The sequence below is a fragment of the Phascolarctos cinereus genome, unplaced genomic scaffold (genome assembly GCF_003287225.1).
Source record: "Phascolarctos cinereus isolate Bilbo 61053 unplaced genomic scaffold, phaCin_HiC Scaffold_5;HRSCAF=322, whole genome shotgun sequence".
Classification (NCBI taxonomy): domain Eukaryota; kingdom Metazoa; phylum Chordata; class Mammalia; order Diprotodontia; family Phascolarctidae; genus Phascolarctos; species Phascolarctos cinereus.
The window spans coordinates 239,978,506-240,003,044 of NW_027555958.1; the positions used below are offsets into that span (position 1 = coordinate 239,978,506).

The 24,539-nt window shown below is 44.2% G+C and overlaps 2 protein-coding genes across 6 annotated transcripts in view; both read right to left on the minus strand.

Annotated features, from left to right (window-relative positions):
- Positions 1 to 1,522: 1,522 nt before the first annotated feature.
- LOC110217206 (allatostatin-A receptor-like) lies at positions 1,523 to 6,740 on the minus strand. Its single transcript, XM_020999436.2, has 2 exons — positions 6,633 to 6,740; positions 1,523 to 2,661 (listed from the first exon to the last, which is right to left on the minus strand). The coding sequence occupies exon 2, from the start codon at positions 2,612 to 2,614 to the stop codon at positions 1,523 to 1,525; it is 1,092 nt and encodes a 363-aa protein (XP_020855095.1). The 5' UTR covers positions 2,615 to 2,661; positions 6,633 to 6,740.
- Positions 6,741 to 16,528: 9,788 nt separating this feature from the next.
- The window catches only part of RAB44 (RAB44, member RAS oncogene family), a 71,213-nt gene continuing 63,202 nt past the window's right edge, over positions 16,529 to 24,539 (minus strand). For all 5 annotated transcript variants that reach the window (XM_078155398.1, XM_020999539.2, XM_020999535.2 and 2 more), the window contains 2 exons: positions 21,714 to 21,790; positions 16,529 to 16,993 (listed from right to left, as the gene is read on the minus strand). In XM_078155398.1, coding sequence (XP_078011524.1) covers positions 16,903 to 16,993; positions 21,714 to 21,790 — 168 coding nt within the window. In that variant the 3' untranslated portion in view covers positions 16,529 to 16,902. The remainder of the gene's footprint in view (positions 16,994 to 21,713; positions 21,791 to 24,539) is intronic.

Genomic DNA, 24,539 nt, shown 5'->3' on the forward strand with positions numbered 1-24,539 from the left:
AGATGTCCTTCAGTCTTCAACCTTACCTTTATCCATCAGTTGTCTCTCCCTCAGATCCCTCATCTGCTCTATTCCCTCCATTTGGGTACCTACTATCTAAGAAAAAGCAAGATAGAAAAGAAAGATCCCTGGCCTTGGACTCAGGATACCTAGATTCTGTCTTTCTCCACTACTAACTTGCTGTGTGCCATCGGACAAGTCATTTGCCCTTTCCCTGGCCTCAGCTGCCTGATCTGTAAATTAAAGGGCTGGGATTAGATGACCATAAGTGTCCTAACTTCAAGTCCAGTGCCCTGTTCATGTACCCTGACCCCAAAGGCGTCTTCCAACTCTCAGCGTTAGAACATTCTGTGGTTCCTATGAGTGTATTTTTTAATTTTATTTTTTTTAATTTATGGAATAAAACAAGTATCTCCATAACATAATACAACAAAAAAGCTGATCGCATGAAATCTCAAAACCACTACATACAACTTGCTATTCCTTTTAAATACACAACAAAGTTATCATGTAAATTTCCTTTTTCCCCTCCTTTTTACTCTCTGCCCCCCTCTCCATCCCAGAGATGGCTACCTTTAGACACAAATAGGTATATATCTATATCTATATCTATATCTATATCTATCTATCTATCTATCTACATACATACATACATACACACACACATATACTCACACATTATATATATAATTAGTCTATACATATTTCTATTTATCAGGTTTCTCCCTGGATGCAGATAGCATCTTTCTTCATATATCCTTTGTAGTTAATTTGGGTACTTAACGGTAGTCAAAATGACTTATTCGTTCAAAGTCGTTCATAAAACAATGTTGCTGTTACCATATACGGTGTCCTCTTGGTTCTGCTCATTTCATTCTTCATTGTTTCATGAAAGTCTTTCTATGTTTTCCTAAGATCATTGAGCTCATCATTTCTCGTAGCATCATTTCTTGTATTCCATCACAATCATATAACACAACCTGTTCAGCAATTCCCCATTTGATGGGCATCTCTGCACTTTCCAGTCCTTTGCCGCCACAAAGAGGGCTGCTATAAACATTTTAGAACATAAAGCTTCTTTTCCTTTTTCCCTAATCATCTTTGGAAATAGACCTGGTAGTGGTATTGCTAGGTCAAAGGGTAAAGGCAATTTAATAACTCTTTGGGCATAATTCCAGATTGCTCTCCAAAATGGTTGAATCAGTTTACAATTCCACCAACAATGAATTAATGCCTAATTTTTCCACATCCCCTCCAACATTTGTCACTTTCCCCTTCAATCATTTTAGTCAATTTGATAGGTGTAAAATGATATCTAGAAGGTATTTTAATTTGCATTTCTCTAATTAATAATGATTTAGAACATTTTTTTCATATGACTACAAATTGTTTTGATCTCTTCATTGGAAAACTACCTGTTCATATCCTTTGACTATTTATCAGTTGGGGCATGAGTTGCGTTCTTGGGTTTCTATGAGTTTATGATTCTAAGCATCTCAGCTCTCCATCTTGCCCCCTCCCCTCAGGCAGGAGTTCCCCATAGACCCCCTGGGGCTCCCACCCTCCCACTTTCGCCTCCCTGGACACCCTGCACTATCCCACCATGTCTTAAGACTACCCTTTCCAGGGTTGAGCAGCAGAAGAGGTCCTTGAGCCCTGCCTGGAACTGTCTCGAGAGGCAGAAACAGAGAATCGGGCTGACGGCACAGTTGGAATAGGCTAGAATGGTGCAGAGGCTGGTAGCCACAAAGACTGTGAAGGTATGGGGCAGGTCTCCTGAGGCAGCCACGTAGCCCAGCACAGAACAGGGCCCCCACATGACTACGAAAACAACTAACACCACTAGGATGAGGCCCGTGGCTTCTCGGTGCTGTCGGACGTCCAGTGGGACCTGGGTCCACTCCCCACTCCACAACAGCCAGCCCAGGTGAGTGAAACTGAGCACCAGCATCAGGGCGAAGGGCAGGAAGGCCAGGGCCCCGAGGAGGGTGAAATAGCAGGAGATCTGGGCGGGGCCCAGGAGCATCAGGCATGAATGGATGAGCTCCGATCCTGGTCCCCCAGCCACCTCCTCCCCGTCTTCCCTGCCCTCTTCCACCACTTTCTGGTACAGCCAGTTGGGCAGAGACACAGAGAAACCCAGGATCCACATGGTCAGGCAGAGCAATAGCTGAGTGCCTCTGCCAGCTGGGAAGGCCATGGTGGGGAAGGCCACAGCGGCATGGCGTAGGAGGGCAGTGGCCACCATGCTGTAGAAGGTGCAGAACATGGTGCCCATGTTGAAGCTCTGGCTGGTGGTACAGACGGAGGAGCCCAGCCACCAGTCCTCCTGGAGGAAGGTCAGCAGCAAAACGGGGACCACATAAACCAGGAAGACCAGATCCGATACAGTGATGTTCACCATGAGGCTATTGGTCAGAGCCAGGAGCGGGCATGGGGCCTGGCCCCTCAAGCCGGTGCCCCTGCCCAAGATAAGCAGCATCAGCCCATTGGCCAGCAACCCAACCAGCAGGATGAGGCCACAGAGGGTGGCAAAGAGGGGGCGAAGTTGAGCCTCAGACAGGCTGTCGTGGTTGTCATTCGTGGTGGCATTGAGTCTTGGAGTGGACTCCATCCTTCTCCTCCTGGTTCAATCACGGGATGATAGGTTAGGAGATCGTCCTAAAGCCCAGTGAGCAGAAATTCAGAGGATCACAGAATTTAGAGCTTGAAGGAGATTGAAAGACCTCCTAGTCTAATCTCCCCACTTTACAGATGAAGAAATGGAGAGAAGTGACTTATCTAAGAACACAGAACTAGTTTTTGTCAAAACTGAGACTATTAACCAGCTCTCCTGGCTTCCTGGTCCTTCCATTCCTCCACACTACCCCTTGCGGCCCATCCCTAACCCAAAGGGTCTCCCCCAAACTGGACACCCCCTCCTGAAATCTCATCCAGCCACTCAGCTCCCTGCGGTAGGACTAGAATTCAGGGGTGGGGAACCTTCAGCCTTGGGGCCACAAACTTGCTTGGATTCAGTCAAAGGGCCACACTTAAGGACCTAGAGGGCTGCATGTTCTTCACTCATGGCCTAGATTAACTTTATTAACCATTCCAAGCACATTGAGGGCAGCCAGGTGGTACAGTGAATAGAATGCTAGACTTAGAGTCAAGAAGACCCCAGTTAGAATTTGATCTCAGCCCCTTACTATGTGACCCTGGGGAAATCACTTAACCCATTTTTGTCATCTGTAAAATGAGATAATAACAGCACCTACCTCTTAGGGAGCTAGGTGGCATGGTGGAGAGAGTGCCAGGTCTGGAATCAGGAAGACTTATCTTCCTGAGCTCAAATCTTTCCATGGATATTTACTACCTGTGTGACCCTGGGCAAGTCACTTTACCCGATTTGCCTCAGTTTCCTCATCTGTAAAATGAAGGGGTTTGGGGAAGAGCTCAAGCAAGTCATTGCTTTTACTCCGATGGCTCCGCCCCACTCATCTGTAGAATGAATTGGAGAAGGAAATGGCAAACCACTTCAGTACCTTTGCCAAGAAAACCCCAGATGGGGTCATGAAGAGTCAGAAATGACTGAAACGACTGAACAACAAAAACAACCCCTCAGGAATTGTGCTGAGGATGAAACAAGACAATATTTGTAAAGCACTTAGCATGGCACCAGGCACACAGTAAGCATTTTATAAATGCTAGCTATTATTAGTAGTAGTGCTTCATGCATATGTGCTGATCCATTGGTCAATCTGGGTTCCATGATTGGATTTTGCTGGGTAACCTGAAGCAAGTCACTTAGCCTCTCCCATCCCTCCACGATCAACAATCAGCCATTGAGATTCTACCATGGAACAGCAATCAGACTGAGGGGGTTCGATTTTGGCCAGAAGTCAGGAAGACCGGTTCTGGTCCCAGCTCTGCCCCTGATTGTTTGTGTGACATTGAATAAGTCACTTGACCTCTCTGGGCTTTAGTGTGCTCCTCTGAGAAATAGGGATAATAGTTCCTGCTCCGCCTATTTCATCATGAGACAGCTAAGTGTCCCATAATAGATAGAGTGCAGAACCTGGAGTCAGGAAGACCTGAGTTCAAATCAGGTACTTATTAGATCTGTAGGTAGGAAGCTAGTCAGGTAGTGGCTCTCCACAGCCTGGGCCTATCCTGCCTTTCTAGCCTTATTACACATGACTCTCTTCGTATAATTTATGTTCCAGCCACTCTCGACCTTCTTACTATTGCTCACACCCATTCCCCATCTCTGTGTCTTTGCCCCGGACATTACCCGTATTGTAGAATGCCCTTCTCTTCAGCTCTGCCTTCCAGAGGGAATTCAAGGGCTGCCTTTTGCCTTTTGCCTTTCCGGGGCTCCCTCCCCATCCCCAGCTGCTAGCCCTCCCCCTGCTCACCAAGGTACTCTGTGTCTGGTTTGCATGTGTTTTATAAACACTTTTACAGGGTGTCCCAAAAGTCTTTGTGCAGTTTTAAGCTTTAATAGCTACTAAAGTTTAAGCTTTAAAAGCTAAAAACTGCCCTAAGGCTCTTGGGACACCTGGTATACTTGCATCTTGTCTCCCTGATTAGAATGTTAGCATCTTGATTGCAGGGACTGCCTTGCTTGCTTGTATTTTTATCCCTTGTACCTAGCATATTTAGCGCCTGGCACACTGTAGGTGCTTAAGAAATGCTTATTGATCGATTGAGCAATATCATTTAGGTCTTAGAATTCAGGGAATGGGCGCCTGGGGGGAAGGGAGGAACAGAAGAGACATCATGAGAGAGAAATCATTCCTGCCCACCTCTCCCTCATATAATTTCATTCCACTTTCATTTTACAGATAGAGAAACTGAGGCCCAGAGAGAAGAAATAACTTTGAGGGTCAAAGAGCAAGTCAGTGGCAGAGTTGGGTTAGAACCTTATTCTTCTGACTCCTGATCCAGTGCTCCTTCCACCATAAAGGGTTGCCTCCCAGACAGAGGTGGAAGAGACTTGGAAAGGTCAACAGATCCAACCCCCTGCCTTCGGACGGAGTGGTCAATTAGCAATAAAATGGAACATGTCTAGCAGAGAATAACCAAAGTGTTGAGCAGCCTGGAAAAAATAATGTCATACAAGGATCAGTTGTAGGAACCAGGCTGTTTAGCCTGGAGGAAAAAAAGGCTCAAGTGAGACACAACAGAACAGATGATTTGCAAACTTTTTGTCCTTGACCCTCTTGGCTTGCAGTAAAGCTTCCCATACCCCCTATTCAATATGAGAGGGAATATATCCTACAATCTGTCATGTATGTGAACATAAGAATAAAACAGAGAAATTAATTCATTTCAGTAGCATAACATAATTATTTATCAAATATTTTCTGACAAGGTTTTTATACTCCTGAGAGTATATGTCTCCCCAGGTTGGGAGTCTCCCCAGGTTGGGAACCCCAGCAATAGAGCCTCCTTTGAACACCTAAAGAGTTGTCACGTAAAAGATTCATTTTCTTTTACTTGACATTCTGTGGGTCTGACCTGCCTATTTGCCCCTGATCACTGTCATGGGGCCTGGAAGACCCTAGCAGGCAACATGGGATTGTAAGATGTAGATGTGAGATTCAAATACTAACTCTAATACTTAGTAGATATCATACATGGATGGGACCCTGGGCAAGCCAAACCTTAGGCATATAGACTTAAAGCTGGAAAGGACCTTAGAGGTCATCAAGTCCAGGCCTCTGCCTTTACAGATGAGGACACTGCATCCCAGAGAGGTCTTGCCTATAGTCACGCAAGCTGTATGTGGCAGAGCCAATATTCAAACTCAGGTCCTGCAGCTCCAAATTCGAGGTGCTTTCTATTGTACCATGTTGCTTTCTTCCGGGTCTCAGTTTCCTCATTTGCAAAATGAAGGGATCGGACAAAGAGTCCAGGTCCCTTTTGCTCTAAATGTATGTTGTTGTTGTTGTTTTTAAAAAAAAGCTCTTTCTCTATTCAACTTGGACAAGGAGCTTTTTTAAGTCACATGGGTGGGTGCTGCTCCTTCCTCACTGATGGGAGAGAAAACCTTTACAGACAAAACTTGGAACATCAGGGCAGAAGAAAGAGAATAAGCTTTTATTAATTACTATGTATCAGTCGTTGTGCTAAGAACTTTACAAATATTAGCTCATTCGGAGTTTTATTTGATCTTTATAATAACCCTGCGAGGTAGGTGCTATTATTATCCCCATTTCACAGGTGAGGAAACTGAAGGAGTTAAGTGACTTGCACAGGACCACCCAACCAGTAAGTGCCTGAGGCTGGATTTGGACCCAGGTCTTTCTGACTTGAGTACTGGCACTCTGTCCACTGTGCCACCTAGCTGCCCCTGTAACACTATCACTAGCTAGCCAGGCGACCTCGCACAATTCAATGTCCTCATTTTTCATCCCTCTTTCATCTTTACCTGAGTCGCTGTCCTTCTCCCTTGCTTTCTCCTCTGTCTTTATAGCCTGCTCCCATCCCCCTTTCCTAGTCTTTCCAACCACCATCCCTCCCTCAAACTCCCCAAACTGAGTGCTGACTTTCTATTCTTTAAATAGCCCATAGAGAAGTGCCCCACCTCCACCAAGTCCTAGGAAGCTCATTCCATAGCTTCACACATCTCTCCTGCTGCTACTTACCCCAACCGTGGCTCCTGCCCCTCTTGGCTGAACTTGGGGGTCCTGGCTCACTCCATCCACTCCATAAAGACTGGAGACGAAGATGGCAGCTCCTCCGCCGGCCAGCTCTAGGCTGAGAGGGAGCAAGAAGATAAACTAAGTTGGGAAGGGGGCAGCCCCAGGGGCCACCCCTTTCCAGGACCTGCTGAAGACAGATGAGAGGACTGTCATACCCTGTGCGTACCTCTTCTAAATCACACCTTGCCAACTCTGCCTCATTAACACATGCATACATGCATCCCACAGGGCTGAGATGTCCACACTACTCCCTAGCGCTCGGGGCCCTGAGAGATACAGGGAAGGAAGGGCTGTTGGCAAAACTATAGGCAACCAGTAATTAACAATTCCAGGTGACACCTTCACCTTCTCTCTCTCTCTCTCTCTCTCTCTCTCTCTCTCCTCTCTCTCTCTCTCTCTCTCTCTCTCTCTTTCTCTCTCTCTCTCTCTCTCTCCTCTTTCTCTCTCACTTATTTCTATCTCTCTGTCTCTTTCTGTGTCTGTCTCACCCTCACCCTCTCTCTTTATATCTCTCTGTGTCTCTCACTCCTCTCTCTCACTTTCTTTGTGTGTGTGTGTGTGTTTCTCTGTCTCTGCCTCCCTCCCCTTGATCTTTCTTTGTCTCTCCCTCTCTCACCACCTCTGGGTCTCTCTTTCTCTGTCTTTGTCTCTCTGTCTCTACTCTCTCTCCTGTCCCCTATTTCTCTCTGTCTCCCTTTCTGTCTCTCTCTTGGTCTCTCCCTCCCTTTCCCCTTTTCCCTATCTCTCTGTTGCTGTTTCTCCCTCCCTCCCTTCTTTCTCACTTTCCTTGTGTGTCTCTCTGCTTCTGCCTCTGCCTCCCTCCCCATCTCTGTTCCTCTGTCTTTGTCCCTCCCACACTCCCTCTCCCACCTCCTCTCCCCTTCCTCTAGAAAAAGGTCAGAGAGAAGTGAAGAGAGCTTAGAGAGAGGACAGTCAAGGAAATCTGGTAGAACAGAAAGAGAGTTGGGTCAGATCTTTGTTCTGGGATTCAGCAGCGAGGTGACTTCATCTTGGTCACTTCTTAGTCACTTCTGCTTTCCAGGCCTCAGCTTCCTCATCTGTAAAACGGGGCACTGGAATCGATGCTCTTCAAAACCTTTTCCTGCTCTGTATGACATGGGGATGAGTACACAGGCTTAGACTATCCTGGACTGGAAGCTAGAAGAGATCTAGGCCAAACCCCTCATTTTACAGAAAACTGAGGACCGGAGAGGCCCAAGGCCACATAGATAGTAAATGGGATAGGTGGGATTTGAACCCAGGTCATCTAATTGTTGCAGGAAGGCTAGGTGGCCCAGTGGATAGAGCACTGGGTCTGGAGTCAGGCATTTCCTGAGTTCAAATCCAGCCTCAGACACTTACTAGCTATGTAACCCTGGGCAAGTCACTTAACCCTGTTTGCCTCAGTTTCCTTATCTGTAAAATGAGCTGGAGAAGGACATGGCAAACCACTCCAGTGTCTCTGCCAAGAAAACTCCAAATGGAGTCATGAAGAGTCACTGAAAATGACTGAATAACATCTAACAGCAAAGCCAGCACTCTTTCCACTGTGTCACGGTGTGGGGTGGGGACCTGTAGGAGCTGGGTGATGGAGGAAGTGAGTAGGCAAGGGGCAGGACCCGGGGTCAGGGGAAATGGAACCCAGACAGGATCCTCAAGAGCCCCAGCTGGAAAGTGAAAGGCATTTTGGCATCATAGAAAGTGAAATGAGGATCCCAAGATGCATCTAGGCTCTGCCACTTCCCGTGTGACCCGAGGCAAGTGGTTATATCTCTCTGGGCCTTATTTTCCTCCTTTGTAAAATGCTTCCTCCTCCAGACTTCTCAGCTTTGCTAACTTCCCTCTCCTGCATTCCCTTCTCTCCAATCAGTTGTCAGGTATTGTCCATTCTTCATTTCCCACCACCTCTCACTTCCATCTTTCATTTCTGTCTTCCAGTCCTTTATCACTCTTTGTCTCAGCTGTCATGATAGCCTCCTAACTGATTTCCCCGCTTCCTGTCTCTTGCCTCTTTAATCCATCTTCTCACATAGTTGCCTAGTCGATATTAATAAAAACCAGATCTGAGAGCATCAGTCACTTACTACAAAAAATTTCGATGGCTCCCTATTGCCTTTAGGACAAAATACAATAAAGCTCTCCACGATATGCGTCTCACCTACTTTTCCAGTCTTCTTTTTTTTTTTTTTTTCCTTTTTAGACAATTAGCTAGTAAGTGTCAACTGTTGGGTCTGAGGCCAGATTTGAACTCAGGTCCTCCTGACTTCAGGGCCGGTGCTTATTCACGGCATCACCTCGTCTTCTAGTCTTCTTTCAAACTACTGCCCTTTACCCATTCTCCATTCCAGTCAACTGCCCTGCTAGTTAGCCAGTCTGTCCATGACATTCTATCTCCCCAACTTCTTGTGAGTCTCCCATACCTAGAAAGCCCTCTTTCCTTACACACTTTGTGTAACCCCTAGCTGCCTTCAAAGTACAACTTCATCAGGTGCCCCCTCTTACATGAGGCCTTTCCTGATCCCCTCAGCAGTGGTTGCTTTCCCCTCTTGAGATTACTTTGACATTTCCAGTTTACTTACTGGTCTGTCCATTGTATTCATATAATACAATGTAGTGAGTTCTTTGAGGGCATAGACTGCCTCATTTTTGAATTTGTCTCCAGCACCCAGCATAATGCTTTGCATGCAGTGGACCCTTTACAAATCTTTGTTGAATTGAACTGAATTGGTTGGACTGTTGTTAGTAGTTTTCAATCTTGTATAATTCTTCATGACCCCATTTGGGGTTTTCTTGGCAAAGATACTGGAGTGGTTTGCCATTTCCTTCTGCAGCCCATTTCACAGATGAGGAAACTGAGGCAAACAGAATGAAGTGACTTGTCCAGGGTCACACAGCTAGTAAGTGTCTGAGGCCAGATTTGAACTCAGGAAGATGAGTCTTCCTGATTTCCAAGGCCAGTGTTATATCCATTATGCCCCATGTTAGATTTTTATATGAATATATTTATGTTTTGGGTTGGTTTTTTTTTTTGGGGGGGGGGGGGCTAGGCAATGTGGTTAAGTGACTTGCCCAGGGTCACACAGCTAGTAAGTGTTATGTGTCTGAGGTCGGATTTTAACTCAGGTCCTCCTGAATCCAGGGCCGGTGCTCTACCCACTGCGCAACCTAACTGCCCCTATATGAATATGTTTACATAAATATAAGGTCCTTTATTTATATTTGATCCTAGAGATACTAAGGAGACATTGGAATTTTTTTCACGAGGGGCAGAGGGAATGGGGCAGAGTCAGTCAGGCAGTAGGCATATATTAAGCCCTTACTATGCTCCAGGTACTGTGCCGAGAGCTGGCAATACAAAGAAAGGCAGAAAATATGCCCCTGCCCTCAAGGAGTTCACACTGTAATGGTTGATGAGGTCAAACCTTCACTTTACAAAAAAATCATTTTGGCAGCTGCGTGGAAGATGCGTTAGAGGGGAGAGACTTGTAGCTATTGAAATAGTCCACATGCCTGCCTGGGTTTCCCACATCTACAGGCAGTCTGATCCCTAGATACCAGCAGAGGTTTGAGGCAGCCCTGGAGGCATACGTACTTTACTCCCGGCTCCTGTCTCCCTCTGTAACACTTTGTTCCTAAAGGATCCCAGGGCCCCCACATCCTCTGTGATGGAAGTGACTGATTTAGACTGATAAACCAAATCGGTGAACAGAAATCACACATGACAGTTTCCCCACCATACCCTGTCATCACTATGCTTTGAGATACTGAGCAAAGCCATTTGCTTTCCTTGGTCTCGCTAAGTCAGTGACCTCCAGCAGCTTGGTCAGTCACTCCTAGCCTGCAGAAGCGTGAAGGTTAGATAACAGAAGTGAGGGAGAGTAAATAATCAAGAATGACTCTGCATTTTTGAATCTGGGAAGATAGTAGTGCCCAAAGTGGGCAGAGAGAAGCTGGGGGTGGGGTGGTGGGTAAGTGTCGAAATGAGTTTCATTTTGGACGTGTTGAGTGTGAAGTCCCTATGACACATCAGGTCAGATGTTCAACACGCAGTTAGTGATGTGGGACTAGAGCTCAGGAGAGAGATGAGGGCAAGATATATAAATCTCAGTCATCTGCATAAAAAGATCATTGAAATTCTGAGAGCTGATGAGTTCACTAAGAGAGTGCAAAGGTGAGAAGAGGGTCCAGGAAATAGCTTTGAGGGACACCCAAGGTTGGGGGACAGAACATGGGTGTGGAACTAAAAATTGACACCCCACTATTTTGTATTATTATTTTTGTTGTTGTTGAGTCATTTTTCAGTCACATCCAACTCTTTGTGACCCCATTTGGGGTTTTCTGGGCAAAGATAATGAAGTGGTTTGCCATTTCCTTCTCCAGCTCATTTTACAGAGAAGGAAACTGAGGCAGAGTTAAATGACTTGCCCAGCGTTACACAGTTAATAAGGGTCTGAGGCCAGATTTGAACTCAGAAAGATGAGTCTTCCTGATTCTAGGCCTGGAGCTCTATCCATATCACCACATAGCTGCCTCATTATTTTATTAAGGCTTAATTAATTTACTATGTATTAATGATCAATTTGCTAGGTATTAGTTACTTTCCCCTAATATGTAAACTTGAATTCCCTCTGACCTTCTTAAGCCTGCAGTTGCAAGTTCTCCTCCTCAGGACTTTCCAGCCACAAAATTCTAGTCTATATTATAATCTTTCAAAAATTGCTACCATATGAACCACAAGTGCCCTGTTCTCCCTCAGAAATTGCCAACGGTGAGACTTCCCTTCACCTGGATGTAATTTGGGGCTAATGACTTTAGCACTAATCAATGAGAAGGGAGGCATACCTTTGCAATTCCAGATTGCTTTCAGTGTCTCTTTTTTTCCTCTGCAGGACTATAAAAGAACTTCCCTGACTGTCAACTGCAACCTTGGCTACTGAGGAGCTTTGAATCCCTTTTATTGGCTGTTGCTAGCCTTGCTAATAAGTTGAATATGCTCAGAACTTTACTGCCTTCTCTTCAGCCAAGATTATTTTTTTTTATCATGATAGGACTAGGATCTAGCAAAAGGAATTGAGAAAGTCATCAGAAAAGTAGAAAGAGAAGCAGAAGAGAGCAGTCACAAAAACCCAGGGAAGAAAGAAGATCTAGTAGGAGAAAGTGATCACAGTATATAGAGAGATTCAGAAAGGCCATCACGTTTATCAATTAAAATATGATTGTATAGCACCCCATTGTCACTTGAACACCCAGAATACTACCTTAGGTTTGAGGATCATCGAGGGTATGAGGTAGAATCTACTTAAATCCTCACAGGCCCCAACCAATGCATTAATTTTTAACCAGAAAGGATATATTGATTCAAAGAAAAAGACATTTAATTAAATGACAGAGTATGATTAGTGAGTAAAAAAAAAACCCTTCAGGCAAACAGGGGTACATTCTTCCACTGTCAGTGGTGAAATGGACACATACAGAGAATGTATGACTAGGAAATAGGCATAGAGACAAACCTTCAGGGTTAGACCTTTATAGCAAAGATGGATTGTGACCAGGGCAGCTCACACCCCTAGAGCTACAGAACCTCCAGTGTTCTCTGGTGATGCCATCATATTGCTTTTTGCTGTATGCTGAGTCATCTCTGCTGGGTGAGTTGCGTCTCTGCTAAGTACAGCGTCTTCACTCTCTTCTGGGCATCTCTTTGGGTATTGTGGTCCTTGAGCTGTTCACTGCTACATCTACTGGTCTTTAACTTCTTAAGGACCATCTACTACTGCTCTCTGCTACCATCTGCTGGAGTTCAGCAGCTAGAAAGCCTCTCCCTGGTAAGGGAGGACTAAATTTACAGTCAGGTAGCCAACAAAAGACTGCAAAATGGTCCAGGCTAGAACTAATATTAAGTGGTACCAATCTGAGAAGCAAGTAAACTATCTGATTTACAACAGAGTCCTTTATAACTTAGTTTTGTTTGTCTTCCCTGAAAGCATTTCAGGGACTCCATTGAACAGAGTGCCCATGTGAACTCTATGGTGGTGTGGCAAGTGAATGACGAAATGATTGAGGAGACAAATGTTCAAGCTTTCAAACATCTCAATTTATTAAGCAATGCCTGCCAGACCTCTTCAGCCTAGGCCTGGACCCTGAATGGAGGGGGGAATAGTTTGTTTGTTTGTTTGTTTTATACATATTAAAAACAATCAAATAAGGCCAATTAATTAAAAGGAAACAATCAACCAGGATACAACATCAGGTAATCTGATTTCTAATTGGAAGAGAGATTAGGGACTTTCCAAGTTGGGAAGGGGAGAGTGAACAGGTACAGTTCCCCGAAATGAGAAAAAGAGGTGTCCCACTCCCCCCCAAGTGTTTGTGAACAATTGAAGGAACATGGAAACAATACTGATTGACGTATGGGGCCAGTCTTCGGACAAGACAGACATTGCTTGAGATGTATAATTGTGAGAAAACTCCTTGCCTCTATCTTTGGGTCTGACTGGGTTTCCACTCAGCAAAACCTAGGTTAAGGGTCTCCAAGCATCAAGTAGAGGTGGTCCAGCTTCCCAGCCATGCAGGGCTAGGTTCAAACAATGCAACAAGGTTTTCTCCCACTTTCCACAATTGAATAGTTTTCTCGTGAGACAGAAGTTGGACTAAACCCATAATTGAATAGAAAGGGCATTGAGTTAATTCCAGAATTGAGTCACAAGATGGAAGCAGTGAGGTTCTCTCAATTCCCACCACCACTTGCTGCTTCAATCCTCTCAATTCCTTCAGTAGAAGGGGTGATGATGCTACGTACCCTCAGTTCCCAGATTGCCCCTTGATTTTCATGCAAATGAATGTGAAGGTCAGGACCAAAGGGCTAGGTGAAGCCTAAAGATCCAGTGGTCTCCACCCCTGATTTTCTTATGCCTGTCTGATCTCAATAAAACTACTGACCTCAACCACAGTCAAGGCAAACCTCCTATAACTCCCTACAGTTGGTAGCTTGGAGAGGGCAATTCAGTTGCATGGTGAGACCCAAAGTCAGATGGAAAGGGGCTAAAAAGTGAGTGGAAGAGAAGTGGGGAACTTATCAATCAGTCAGTCAATGAACATTTATTAAGCTCCTATTATGCACCACACATTATGCTAAGCACTGGGAATACAAAGTAAGGGGGTGTGTGGGGGGGGAAGAACAGTCCCTGCTTTCAAGGAGCTCATGATCTAATAAGGGACATAACATGTAAACTACTATGTACAAATAAGCCATATACAGAATAAATTTGAAATAATCAGTGGAGGGAAGGCACTAGAATTAAGGTGGAGTGGAAAAGGTTTTCTGTAGAAAATGGGATTTTAGTCAGGCCTTGAAGGAAGCCAGGAGGCAGAGGTGAGGAAGGAGAGCATTCCAGAGAACCACAGAAAATGTCCAGAGTTGGGAGAGGAAGTTCTTTTTTTTTTTTTTTTGAGGAACAGCAGGGAGGCCCATATCACTGTATAGAAGATTTCATGTGAGTTTGTGTGAGGGGTGGGGTTTGGAAGGAGTGTAAGGTTTAAGAAGACTGGAAGGGGGGGGCAGGTTATGCAGAGTTTTGAAAGCCAGAGGATTTTATATTTGATCCTGGAGGTGATGGATAAGGAGTTACTGGAGTTTACTGAGGAGGAGGTTACAATAATGGACCTGTTCTTTAGGAAAATCCCTTTGACAGCTGAGTGGAAGATGGTCTGGATTAAGGAAAGACTTATGGTAGGGAGACCAGCTATTGCAATAGTCCAGGCAGGAGATGGCGAGGACCTGTGACAAGGTCAGAACAAGATAAGATCAGAAGAGAAAAAGGGGGTATTAGTTTGGCTGTGAAAGGCGACAGGATGATAACCGTGGGTATGGTTGGCTCAGATTGAAGGGTTATTTTTGTTGTTGTTTTTGAGAATGAGGAAGACTTGGATTGTCTGTAGACAGTGGGGAAGGAGTCTATAGATATGGGGAGACATGATTGGGAGAGGCTGGGGGGGCTTGGGTAATGATTGGGTATGATCAAGAGTTCAAGAATGGAAGCTGGTCTTGATGGGGAGAGTCTTGATGTCAGAGACTGGCACAAAGGAGGAGAGAATGCAGGATGGTACTAAGGGACATGGAGGTATAAAATAGAGGAGGTAACGGAACATCACCTGTATTTCTTACTTTTCAGAGGTCAAGTCAACAAACATTTGTCAAATGCTTCCTATGTGCCAGTCACTGTGCTAAGCAGGTGAAGTCCTAGCCTGAGTGGGAGCGGGGCAATGTAGGAGACTCTAAGTGGAGAAAAGCAGATGGGGACAAGATATGTTGAGGATGTACAATCACCAAGACTTGATCACTCAGTGACTAAGACAGAGAGACTTTCAGTTTCTCCCTTCTCCAGTAAGGAGAGAAGATTGGGAACATTTGCAGTGGGGAAGGCAATGGAAAGTCGATTAGGAAAGGATAAAAGGTCTCCTGACTCCCGAACCAGCATTCTGGTGGGTAAATAGCACTGTCTCTTCTTTCCATTCACCCAAGAACGGTTTGTCTCTGCTATGTATTCTCACAGTTCCATACCCTGAAGCTAGACTTGTGCTCAACATGTCATACAGACTTAATAAACACTGATGGACTGTCTGTCGGCTGGGACAAGTAACCACTTCAGAGGGCATCCAGAGGGCACTGGGACAACGGATGTCCCCTACATGCAAGCTGTCCATTAAAGCTGGGTGCTGTGGTTGGGGAAGGAATTGTGTCATAGGCCGCCATGACTGTTTGGGTCTAGATACATTGATTTGGATGAATTGGAGTGAGAGGGGCCGTTCTCACCAATTACGATAAACACCAAGTCTGAACTGCAGAATATTTTCAAGGAAATGTATTTTGATTATTTTTAAGTGCATGGTGATAAGACTAACCCTGTGTTGCCAAGTAGAGATCCTTGGGGGACTTGCTTTAATGAACAGGTAAGAACAAGATGTAATTAACTAGCTCAAAGAGGATAGGACCCATCCTTATCTAAACTCTGTATATCTCAGCTTAGGAAAGTGTTCTTCAGGGTAGGTGCTTAATGTTTGTTGAATAAATTAGCCTAGCCAGGTTAATGAGCATCCAGGTTTCAGTTATTTTTAAAACATTTGGCTGGGTCTGAACATAGTTCATTCCCTTAAGTGGTTTAAAACCATTTAAGCCTGCAATTTCTTTTATGATATTAATTTGCTCAAGCAAATTTCCTTCAGAGTACAAAACTGAACTTCAATCGAGACCCAGAACTGATTATTAGGGTAGTAATTAGACCTGAGATTTCATCAGTATAAGGAACTCCCATGTGAGGAAATTCCCTCAACCCATTCAGGTTGGCACCTTCTCTGCAATGGTCTTAGTTAGTCTCCTAGAACACTGAAAAGTTAAGTGACTTGCCCAGGATCACACAGCCAGTATGTGTCAGAGGTAGGACTTGAACCTAAGTCTTCTTGGCCTTTGTTTCCATTATTCTGTCATTGTTGTTCAGTCATGTCCAACTCTTTGTGACCCCATTTGGGGTCTTCTTGGCAGAGATACTGGAGTGGTTTGCCATTTCCTTCTCCAGCCCATTTTACAGGTGAGGAAAATGAGGCAAATAGGGTGAAGTGACTTACCCAGGGTCATACAGCTAATAAATGTCTGAGGTTAGATTTGAACTCAGGAGGATGAGTCTATTCTTCCATAATTAAACTTCTGAATCCCCAAGAGTCCAATTCAGTAAGGTTTGGGATATGGTGTGTGTGTGTGTGTGTGTGTGTGTGTGTGTGTGTGTGTGTGTGTGTGTGTTTATGTGTGTATACACACACACACACATACGCATATATATATACACATACACATATAAATTTTTTATTATGAACTTAAAATTAGCAAATATAAAGATTTCAATATACAAAGACCAGAAAAAGAGGGTTATATATGAAACTGTGAGTTTGTTCCATACAATTCTTTTAAAATTTGTATTGAATTTAACACAAAAGTATGCACATTGCCTTGCTCATCTGTGTCTCCTTCCAAACATCCTTCTGCTTTTTTCTGTGCATTTAAAAGAAATGCTTCATGGATACTCTCAAGATCCATGCATTTTCGTGGTTTTCCTTGCCATTGTGGATTGTCAAAGTCAGATAGGACAGAGGAGAAGCTGAAGGGATGGAGTCTTGCCACCGTCCTGCACCACTGGCCCCTCCAAGCCTGCCAAGCCCACGTTGCTCAGGAGCAGCAGCCGGCCTTCTTCTTCACCTCCTTCTTCTCCAGCTCTACCACATCGTGTTTCAGTCTGGCTTCCTGTTCTTGCATTGCCCTGTGAGGTGACCCAGGTAGCGTGACTAAGTGAGGGAGGCCTTTGGGGCTTAGGAACCTAGATTCCTGGAGCTGGAAGAAGATCAGCTGGGCAACCCCCTACTTAAAGCTTGATTTACTCCGATACATTCCCCCAAAAGTAGCCATCCCCAGCAGAGCGCCTGTACTGCCCTGCTTCACACACATGACTGTGTAATACCATATATTATACTTAACCATATCTGATGCCCATGAAGATAGGAACTGTCTTAACTATTATCTATGTTGTTGTTCAGTTGTTTCAGTTGTATCCAATTCTCTGTGACCCCATTTGGGGTTTTCTTGGCAGAGAAACTGGAATGGTTTACCACTGCCTTTTCCAGCTCATTTTACAGATGATGAACTGAGGCAAAAAGGTTGAGTGACTTGCCCAAGATCACACAGCTAGTAAGTGTCTGATTTGAACTCAAGTGTTCCTGACTCCAGGTCCAGAGCTCTATCCACTGGGACACGTAGCTGCCCCAGCTACTACCTCCAGGATGAAATATAAATTCCTTGGAAGACAGAGAAGATAAGCTCAAAAAAGCACTGGCTTTGGAGTCAGAGGGCCCTGTCTCTGACCCTTATTTCCTGTGTGACCTTCAGCAAGTCACTTATCTGAGACTCTCTGGGCCACAATTTCTTCATTGGTAAAATGAGGGAGTTGTACCAGACGACCTTTGAGATCTGGCATTTAAAGCCTTCTACAGCTGGACTTTATTCTAGCTTTCCAGGGTGATTATTCACCTTTGTGAACTCTCCAGCATGGCCAACCTGACATCTTGCTCACCCATTTCACCCCTGTGTAGGAGCCTCTGCCTGGGCTCTCCCCCATGTCTCGTCCACACTCCCTCCTTACTCCCACCTCTTAGCTTTCCTGCTTCCTTTCAGGATTCAAGCATTACATTCTACATGAAGCATTTCCCAATGCCTACCCTAAGACATTGGTGGTCCTCCTCCCCCATTTACTTTGCATTTATTTTGCATATAATTATTTACATGCATGATCTTTCTTCCCATAGAATGTAAGCTCTTTGAAGACAGGAACTCTTTCACTTTTGTCTCTGTATCATCAGCACCTAGCACAGTGACCTGCACACAGTAAGTGCTTAATAAATGTTTGTTGATTATCTAAACTTTGTATCTTCCCCAGCACCTGACACCGTGCTCTGCACATAGCAGGCATTTCCTAGAATTCAACATCATTGAATGAATGAATGAATCCTTGAGGTTGTCAACCTAATGATGAAGTCCATTCCATTTTAAAAAGTTCAAATTATTAAGGCATTCTTCCTCTTACTGAGCCAAAATTTCCCTCCCTGCAACTTCTACCTGCGGCTTCTACCTCTGCTCACTGGGGCCACACAGAACAGCTCCTATCCAGGGATAAGATGAAGCCAATTCAAAGCTGAGCAGGTTGTTAAATTTTCAGTGTGAGGATTTATACCTCAGAAATCAGTAAATGTTACAAATTAGGGACTGATTTACTATTTTGTCTAGACTTAAGAAAGTGATGAAAAATGTGAATAATGCAGAATAAACTTTAAAGTACATCATAGATCCTTTTCCCCCTCCCAGACCTGGTTGTTAAACATTTACCATCATCTCCCCACTTAAATGAGGAGATCACTCATCTTTCTCCATGGCTTTCTCTTTTCTAAGCTAAATATGTCTGGTTCCTTCCATCCATCTTTATATAGTACGGTCTCTACATCCCCACTGAGATGTCAAAAAAACCTTTCTAGTTTTTCAGCCCCTAAAACACTCAGGGCTATGCAGCAAGCTGTCTCTATTCTGACACTCCCATCCTGTCTTTTTCTGGAAACTTCCATGCCCTATGACTGTATGAGTGGGTGCCTTTCCTCACCAAATCCGCACCTCCCCACCTATAATATCAGAGGTGGAATATCAACCAGACAGTCCAGAACCAAACCCATAACCTTCAGCAGCCTCACTGAACTGCTCTGGTATAGGATCTAAACACCCCACATATCTACTGGGAAGAGAGGCAGAGAGCTGGAGAAACTTGTGTGGGTCAAGGTCAAGTGTGGTCTCTCTCAAGGATCCCCATCTCTCTTCCTTCTTTTTGGCTTTAAGACCCATCACACCCAAGGTTTGCTGATCCTCTCTGAGCAACTGAGATCTGGTGTTATCTTTGGCTTTGAATCCCTCACCCTTTGCCCCTGCTCCCCCCTGACCCTATCCCTGTCCTCAGGAATTTCATTTGAGGCCTTATTCCTTCTTTGAGGCAAATTAAAATAGGCCTTAATAAAGACCTGTTGCTTTATGTTTCATTGACCTATCTTACTCTTTTCTGAAAACCTCCTTCCGGTCACCAAATTGTTGCTATGGACTTGGACACCTACTATCTTCTTCACTCTCCTCTAAATGCACTCCTGGTTGTATCCTAAAATGAGAGCTGATCTTTTATTGGAAGTGAGATGGACAAAGCCTGCTCTGGGCTTCTCAGAAGCTTAACTAGGGCAGGCAGATGGAGCAGCTGACAAAAGTCAGGAAGACCTGGGTTCAAATCTCACCTCAGCTGCTCACTAACCATGTGACACTGGGCAAACCTCTCTGAACCTTCCTTTCCTCATCTGGAAAATAAGGCAGCAGTGGGGAGTTGGACTCAGTGACCCTATAATAATATATATAAATCTATAATCCTATGAACAGGATGAGCTGTGTGTCACCAGACAGGTCACGTCTCCCCTCTGAGCCTCAGCATCTCCATTTCCTTATCTGTAAAATGAGGACTTGTTATAGCTTGTTATACAGAACAATGAAAATTCAATTTATATTTTTTAAAGGAATGAAGAAAAGTAGTTCGCGGAAGAGCATCTGGGTAGTCAGAACTAGTGAGATGAAGTAGGAAATATGAGGAAAAAGTAGTGATGATTTAGTAGGATGTGAGAAAGGAAACTGATAAAGACGTGCCCCAGGGATCTGTCCTTGGTCCTGTACAGTTCAACATTTTTCCACTGGCTTGAAGGAAGGCTCACAGAGCATGCTTATCAGCTGTGTAGATGACACTGAGCTGGGAGGGATAGCTATCACACTGGATAACAGACTTAAGATTTGATATGGTGAGTGTCTCAGCTAAGATTTTAATTCAGGTCCTCTTGACTCCAGACTGGGAGCTCTATCCACCGCCGTACCACAGGCTGAAGTAAGAACTACAGGTATTGTTATCCTCATTTTATAGATGAGGAAGCTAAGACCTGGAGAAATTAAGTTATTTCAATGGACAAATATTCAGTAAGCACCTACTATGTGCCAGGCACTAGGGATACAGAAAGTCTCTTGCCTTCAAGAAGCTTGCATTCTACTAAAGACACACGTATTATGTGTGTGCAATATAACATCCATGCAAACACGTACACATAAATGCAAACTCATTGGGGACTCAAGGGGCACTAACTAAAGAAATAAGAAAAGGCATCTTAAAGGACAAGGCCTTTGAATTGAGACTCTAAGGGAAGTGAGTGTTTCATGAAGCAGGGGGGAGGAAAGAGAGCATGCCAGCTATGAGGGACAGGCATGTAAAGATGAGAAGATAGCAGATGGAAAGAGAAGTAGAAAGAACAAGTAAGATAGCTGAACTGGAATAGAAGGTGAGTGTGGAGGAATCACATTTAATCAAATAAGGAAAGATAGGCCAGAGACAGCTTGTGAAAGGTTTTCAGTGACTCAAAAGAGAAGTTTGTATTTTTATCCTAAAGGCAATAGGGAGCTATGGAAATTCTAGCAGGAGAGTGGAAGTAGTATGGAGTGGTAGATAGAGGACTGAACTTGGGGTCAGGAAGACCTGAATTCAAATCCTATTGCAGATGCTTTACTAGATTGTGATTCTGAATAAGTCATTTAACTTTTCCATGCCTCAGTTTCCTCATCTGTAAAATGAAGAGGATGGCTTCTAGATGGCCTCTAAGGTCTCTTCTAACCCTGAATCTATGACTCTACAGTTAGATCTGCACTTTAGGAATATTCAGCTAATAAACATCACAAGAATTTGAACCTAGGTGTTCCTGACTCCAACTATTATTGGAGTTCACTATGCTGCCCTTCGTTCCAGAGGCCTTTTATATTTATTTATTTGTTTGTTTGTTTATTTATTTATTTATTACAGAGCCCCACCTAGGTCTTTGCCCCGGACAAACAGCAAGCAATCCTGCACTGCCCCACCTCTTTCTTGTATCTCATGCCTTGCTCAGAAGATGAAACTAAATATTATCTGCCCTCAGAGATATTACATTCTATTGGAGGATACAAGAAAATTAGGACTCTAAGACACTCTATAAATAAGTGCTATGTTAATAATGTTATAATCCTAACGACTTGACAGATCACCTTCTTATTCCCTTTAAATTCCCTCCCATTGGGGCAGCTAGGTGGTACAATGAATAGAGCTCCGGCCTGGAGCCAGGAGGACCTGAGTTCAAATCCAACCTCAGACACATAACACTTACTAGCTGTGTGACTTGGGGCGAGTCACTTAACCCCAATTGCCTCACACACAAAAAATTCCTTCCAATTCACTGGAACTCCCAAGCTCACCCTGTGCAGAATTGCTTAAACACACACACACACACACACACACACACACACACAGAGACACATACATACACACACCCCACACAAGCAGAATATTAGTGCCAGGATGGGATGCTGGGTATGGGAATTTGGGGACAGGTTACACTCACCTTGCTAAGGTCACAATGGGCTCTAAGATGTTATGTCCCAACATAGCGCTGCATTCTCCAAAGATGACCCCAATTTCCTACAAAGCCAAACAGAAACAGAGGACATGTGGCACAAAAGCAGGCAATATCTTCTCTCGAATGGTCAGTCTGGAGTCTGTCCAACAGTTTTCAGAACAGGGGACCAGCTGTACAAGTAGGTGCAGTGGGAGGGCATGGTAATCATGGCACCTGAAATTCCATCATTAGAGTTATCTCTTTGGGTTTAGACACTGACTCCAAAAGGTCCCTATTAAATGCATGTGCTACCTGGGAAGAAGAATAACACCATAGTCGGGATTTGTTGCTTATCCTCCCATCACCCAGAAAAGGGTTTGGGTTATGGGACAGGGACAGGGAGCTGTTTGGATGTAGGATAGTGGATGTCAGGCAAAGGTTGAAGCATGGGAGCAGAGGAAGTCCTGGGTGGAGATATAGAGTTATTACTGTGCAGAACTCACTATATAAATATAAACTATCACAGGAGCCTCAGCATTGGTTCAATTCCATTGGCTCTGGGCTTATATCGGATGCTAGTTACTTTCAATTTTTTTTTTGAGGTTTTCTGTACTACTCTCCATACAGATAATTTTCTTCATTAAATTTTTTTAATTAGTTTTTTTTTTTGGGTAGGCAATGGGGTTAAGTGACTTGCCCCAAGTCACACAGCTAGTAAGTGTCATATGTCTAAGGCCAGATTTGAACTCAGGTCCTCCTGAATCCAGGGCCAGTGCTCTATCCCCTACACCATCTACCTGCCTTAATTTAATTTTTAATAACTCTCACTTTTGTTTTTTAAATTCTAACTTCAACTTTGTGAGTGTGAGAAAGTTTTTACTTTCTTCAACTTTTAAAACATGACCATGTGGTTTTCTTAGCTTTCCCAGTTTATGTTTCATTTCTTTTAATAGGGTGCTTTCTATTAACTTTAGAACCAAATATAATCACCTCTGTTTGGCATTAAAAGCCCTTTCCAGCTTGGCTCTAGTCTACTTTCCCAAGCTTATGGTATGTTACTTCCCTTCACACATTTCCTGATCAGATCAAACCGGACTTCTCAACGCTCCTTACAATTAACACTCATCTCTTTCTTGGGCATGAGCTGTCCTCTCCCATCCCTGGAATGCACTCTGTTCTCCCCTCTCCCTCTTTGAATCTTTACTTTCCTTCAAAGTTCAGTTCAAGCACCTTCTCCTACATGAGGCTTTTCCTCACTCCCCCCACAACTAACCTCCTGCTCCTTCCCCAAATTGCCTTGTGTTTACTTGGTCCATATTTTGTTTATATGCTCATATATACACATTGTCATGTTAAAATGTAAACTCCCTGAGTGCAGGGGCTATTCCATTTTTGTCTTTATCTCTGGCCAGCTAGCACAGTGCCTGGCACATAGCGGGTACTTAATAACACAGATAAGGTTCTTAATTGATTGGAATATCTTGTTGATTGGACAACTAGGTGGCACAGTGGATAGAAAGACCTGGATTCAAACCCAGCCTCAGACTAGCTGTGTGACCCTGGGTGAGGCACCGTTTGCCTCAGTTTCCTCATCTGTAAAATGAGCTAGAAAAGGAAATGGCAAATCACTCCAGTGTCTTTGCCAAGAAAACCCCAAATGGGGTTACAAGAACCAAATGCTGTTGAAACAATTGAACAACAAAATTGATGGGAACGTTGATTGATTGGAATATCTGTTTGGTTTCTTTTTCCACCTCTGGTATTTCTAATATATTAGCTGATTCAGCTAGTCCATAGGATTTTTTTAAAAAATAGAATTGCCTTCAGCTTTGCTCCTTTAAAATTTTACCGGTTTTCATTTTCTCCCATTGGCCATTTTAGCCATTTTTCTTCTCTTTGGTGTTTTCTATGGGGTGTGGGAGAAGCCAGGCTTCCTCTTCTCTTTCTGACGCACTGGATCCACTCCCACATAGGTCTTTTTATTAATTATCTAAGTAAATCGAATGGTTCTAGAACTGGAGGGGACCTCAGAGATCATTTGGTCCAACCCCCTTACTTCGTGCATAACAGGGGACTGGCCAATGAGAGCTCAGTCCTCAGCTACATTTGTAGTTTGCTCTGCCTGATGCAATCCCCTGAGTGGATGCTTAGAGAGCCTGCTTCCATGCATGCATAATGGAGGATCATGCTCTGTGGACAGGTATCTTTCAACTGTTTCCTGTGTAGCAAAGAGGGGCTTTTTGACTAGTTGCTGACCCAAGACTTGGTGTGCAAACAAAAGGCAGCAAATAGTCAAAAACAGACCTCTTTTCTTTCCTGGCTGCATTTGAATGAGGGGGATAAACTGCTAAGAGCTTCTGGGTGGGGAGGAGCCTTGGGTCCCCTTGAACCTAGTTAAGTACATGGCCTCCTAGGCAAACGTGTGTCTGGGATGGGGCAGCCTCCTTTGATACAGGGCCTTATAAAATCTTGAAAGGTCAGGAGCTGTATCAGAGGCCAGCGTCCTGTCACAAATGTCTATCTCCTGTGCCTGGAAAGCTCTCCTCCCTCAACTCCATATACTGACCTCCCTGGCTTTTTTTAAGTCTCAACTAAAATCCCCCCTTCTACAGGACGCCTTTCCCAACCCTTCTTAATTATAATGCCTTCCCTCTGTTCGTTATTTCCTATTTATCCTCTGTATAGCTTGTGTTCATTGTCTCCCTCGTTAGAATCCATGCCCGACCTGTGCATCCTGAGTTCATATTGGTCTGAGTGTCCACGTTGGACACACTGGACCTTGACCCCAACACGGTGATGTCATTTTGGTCCTCTTTGAGAATGAAGGACAAC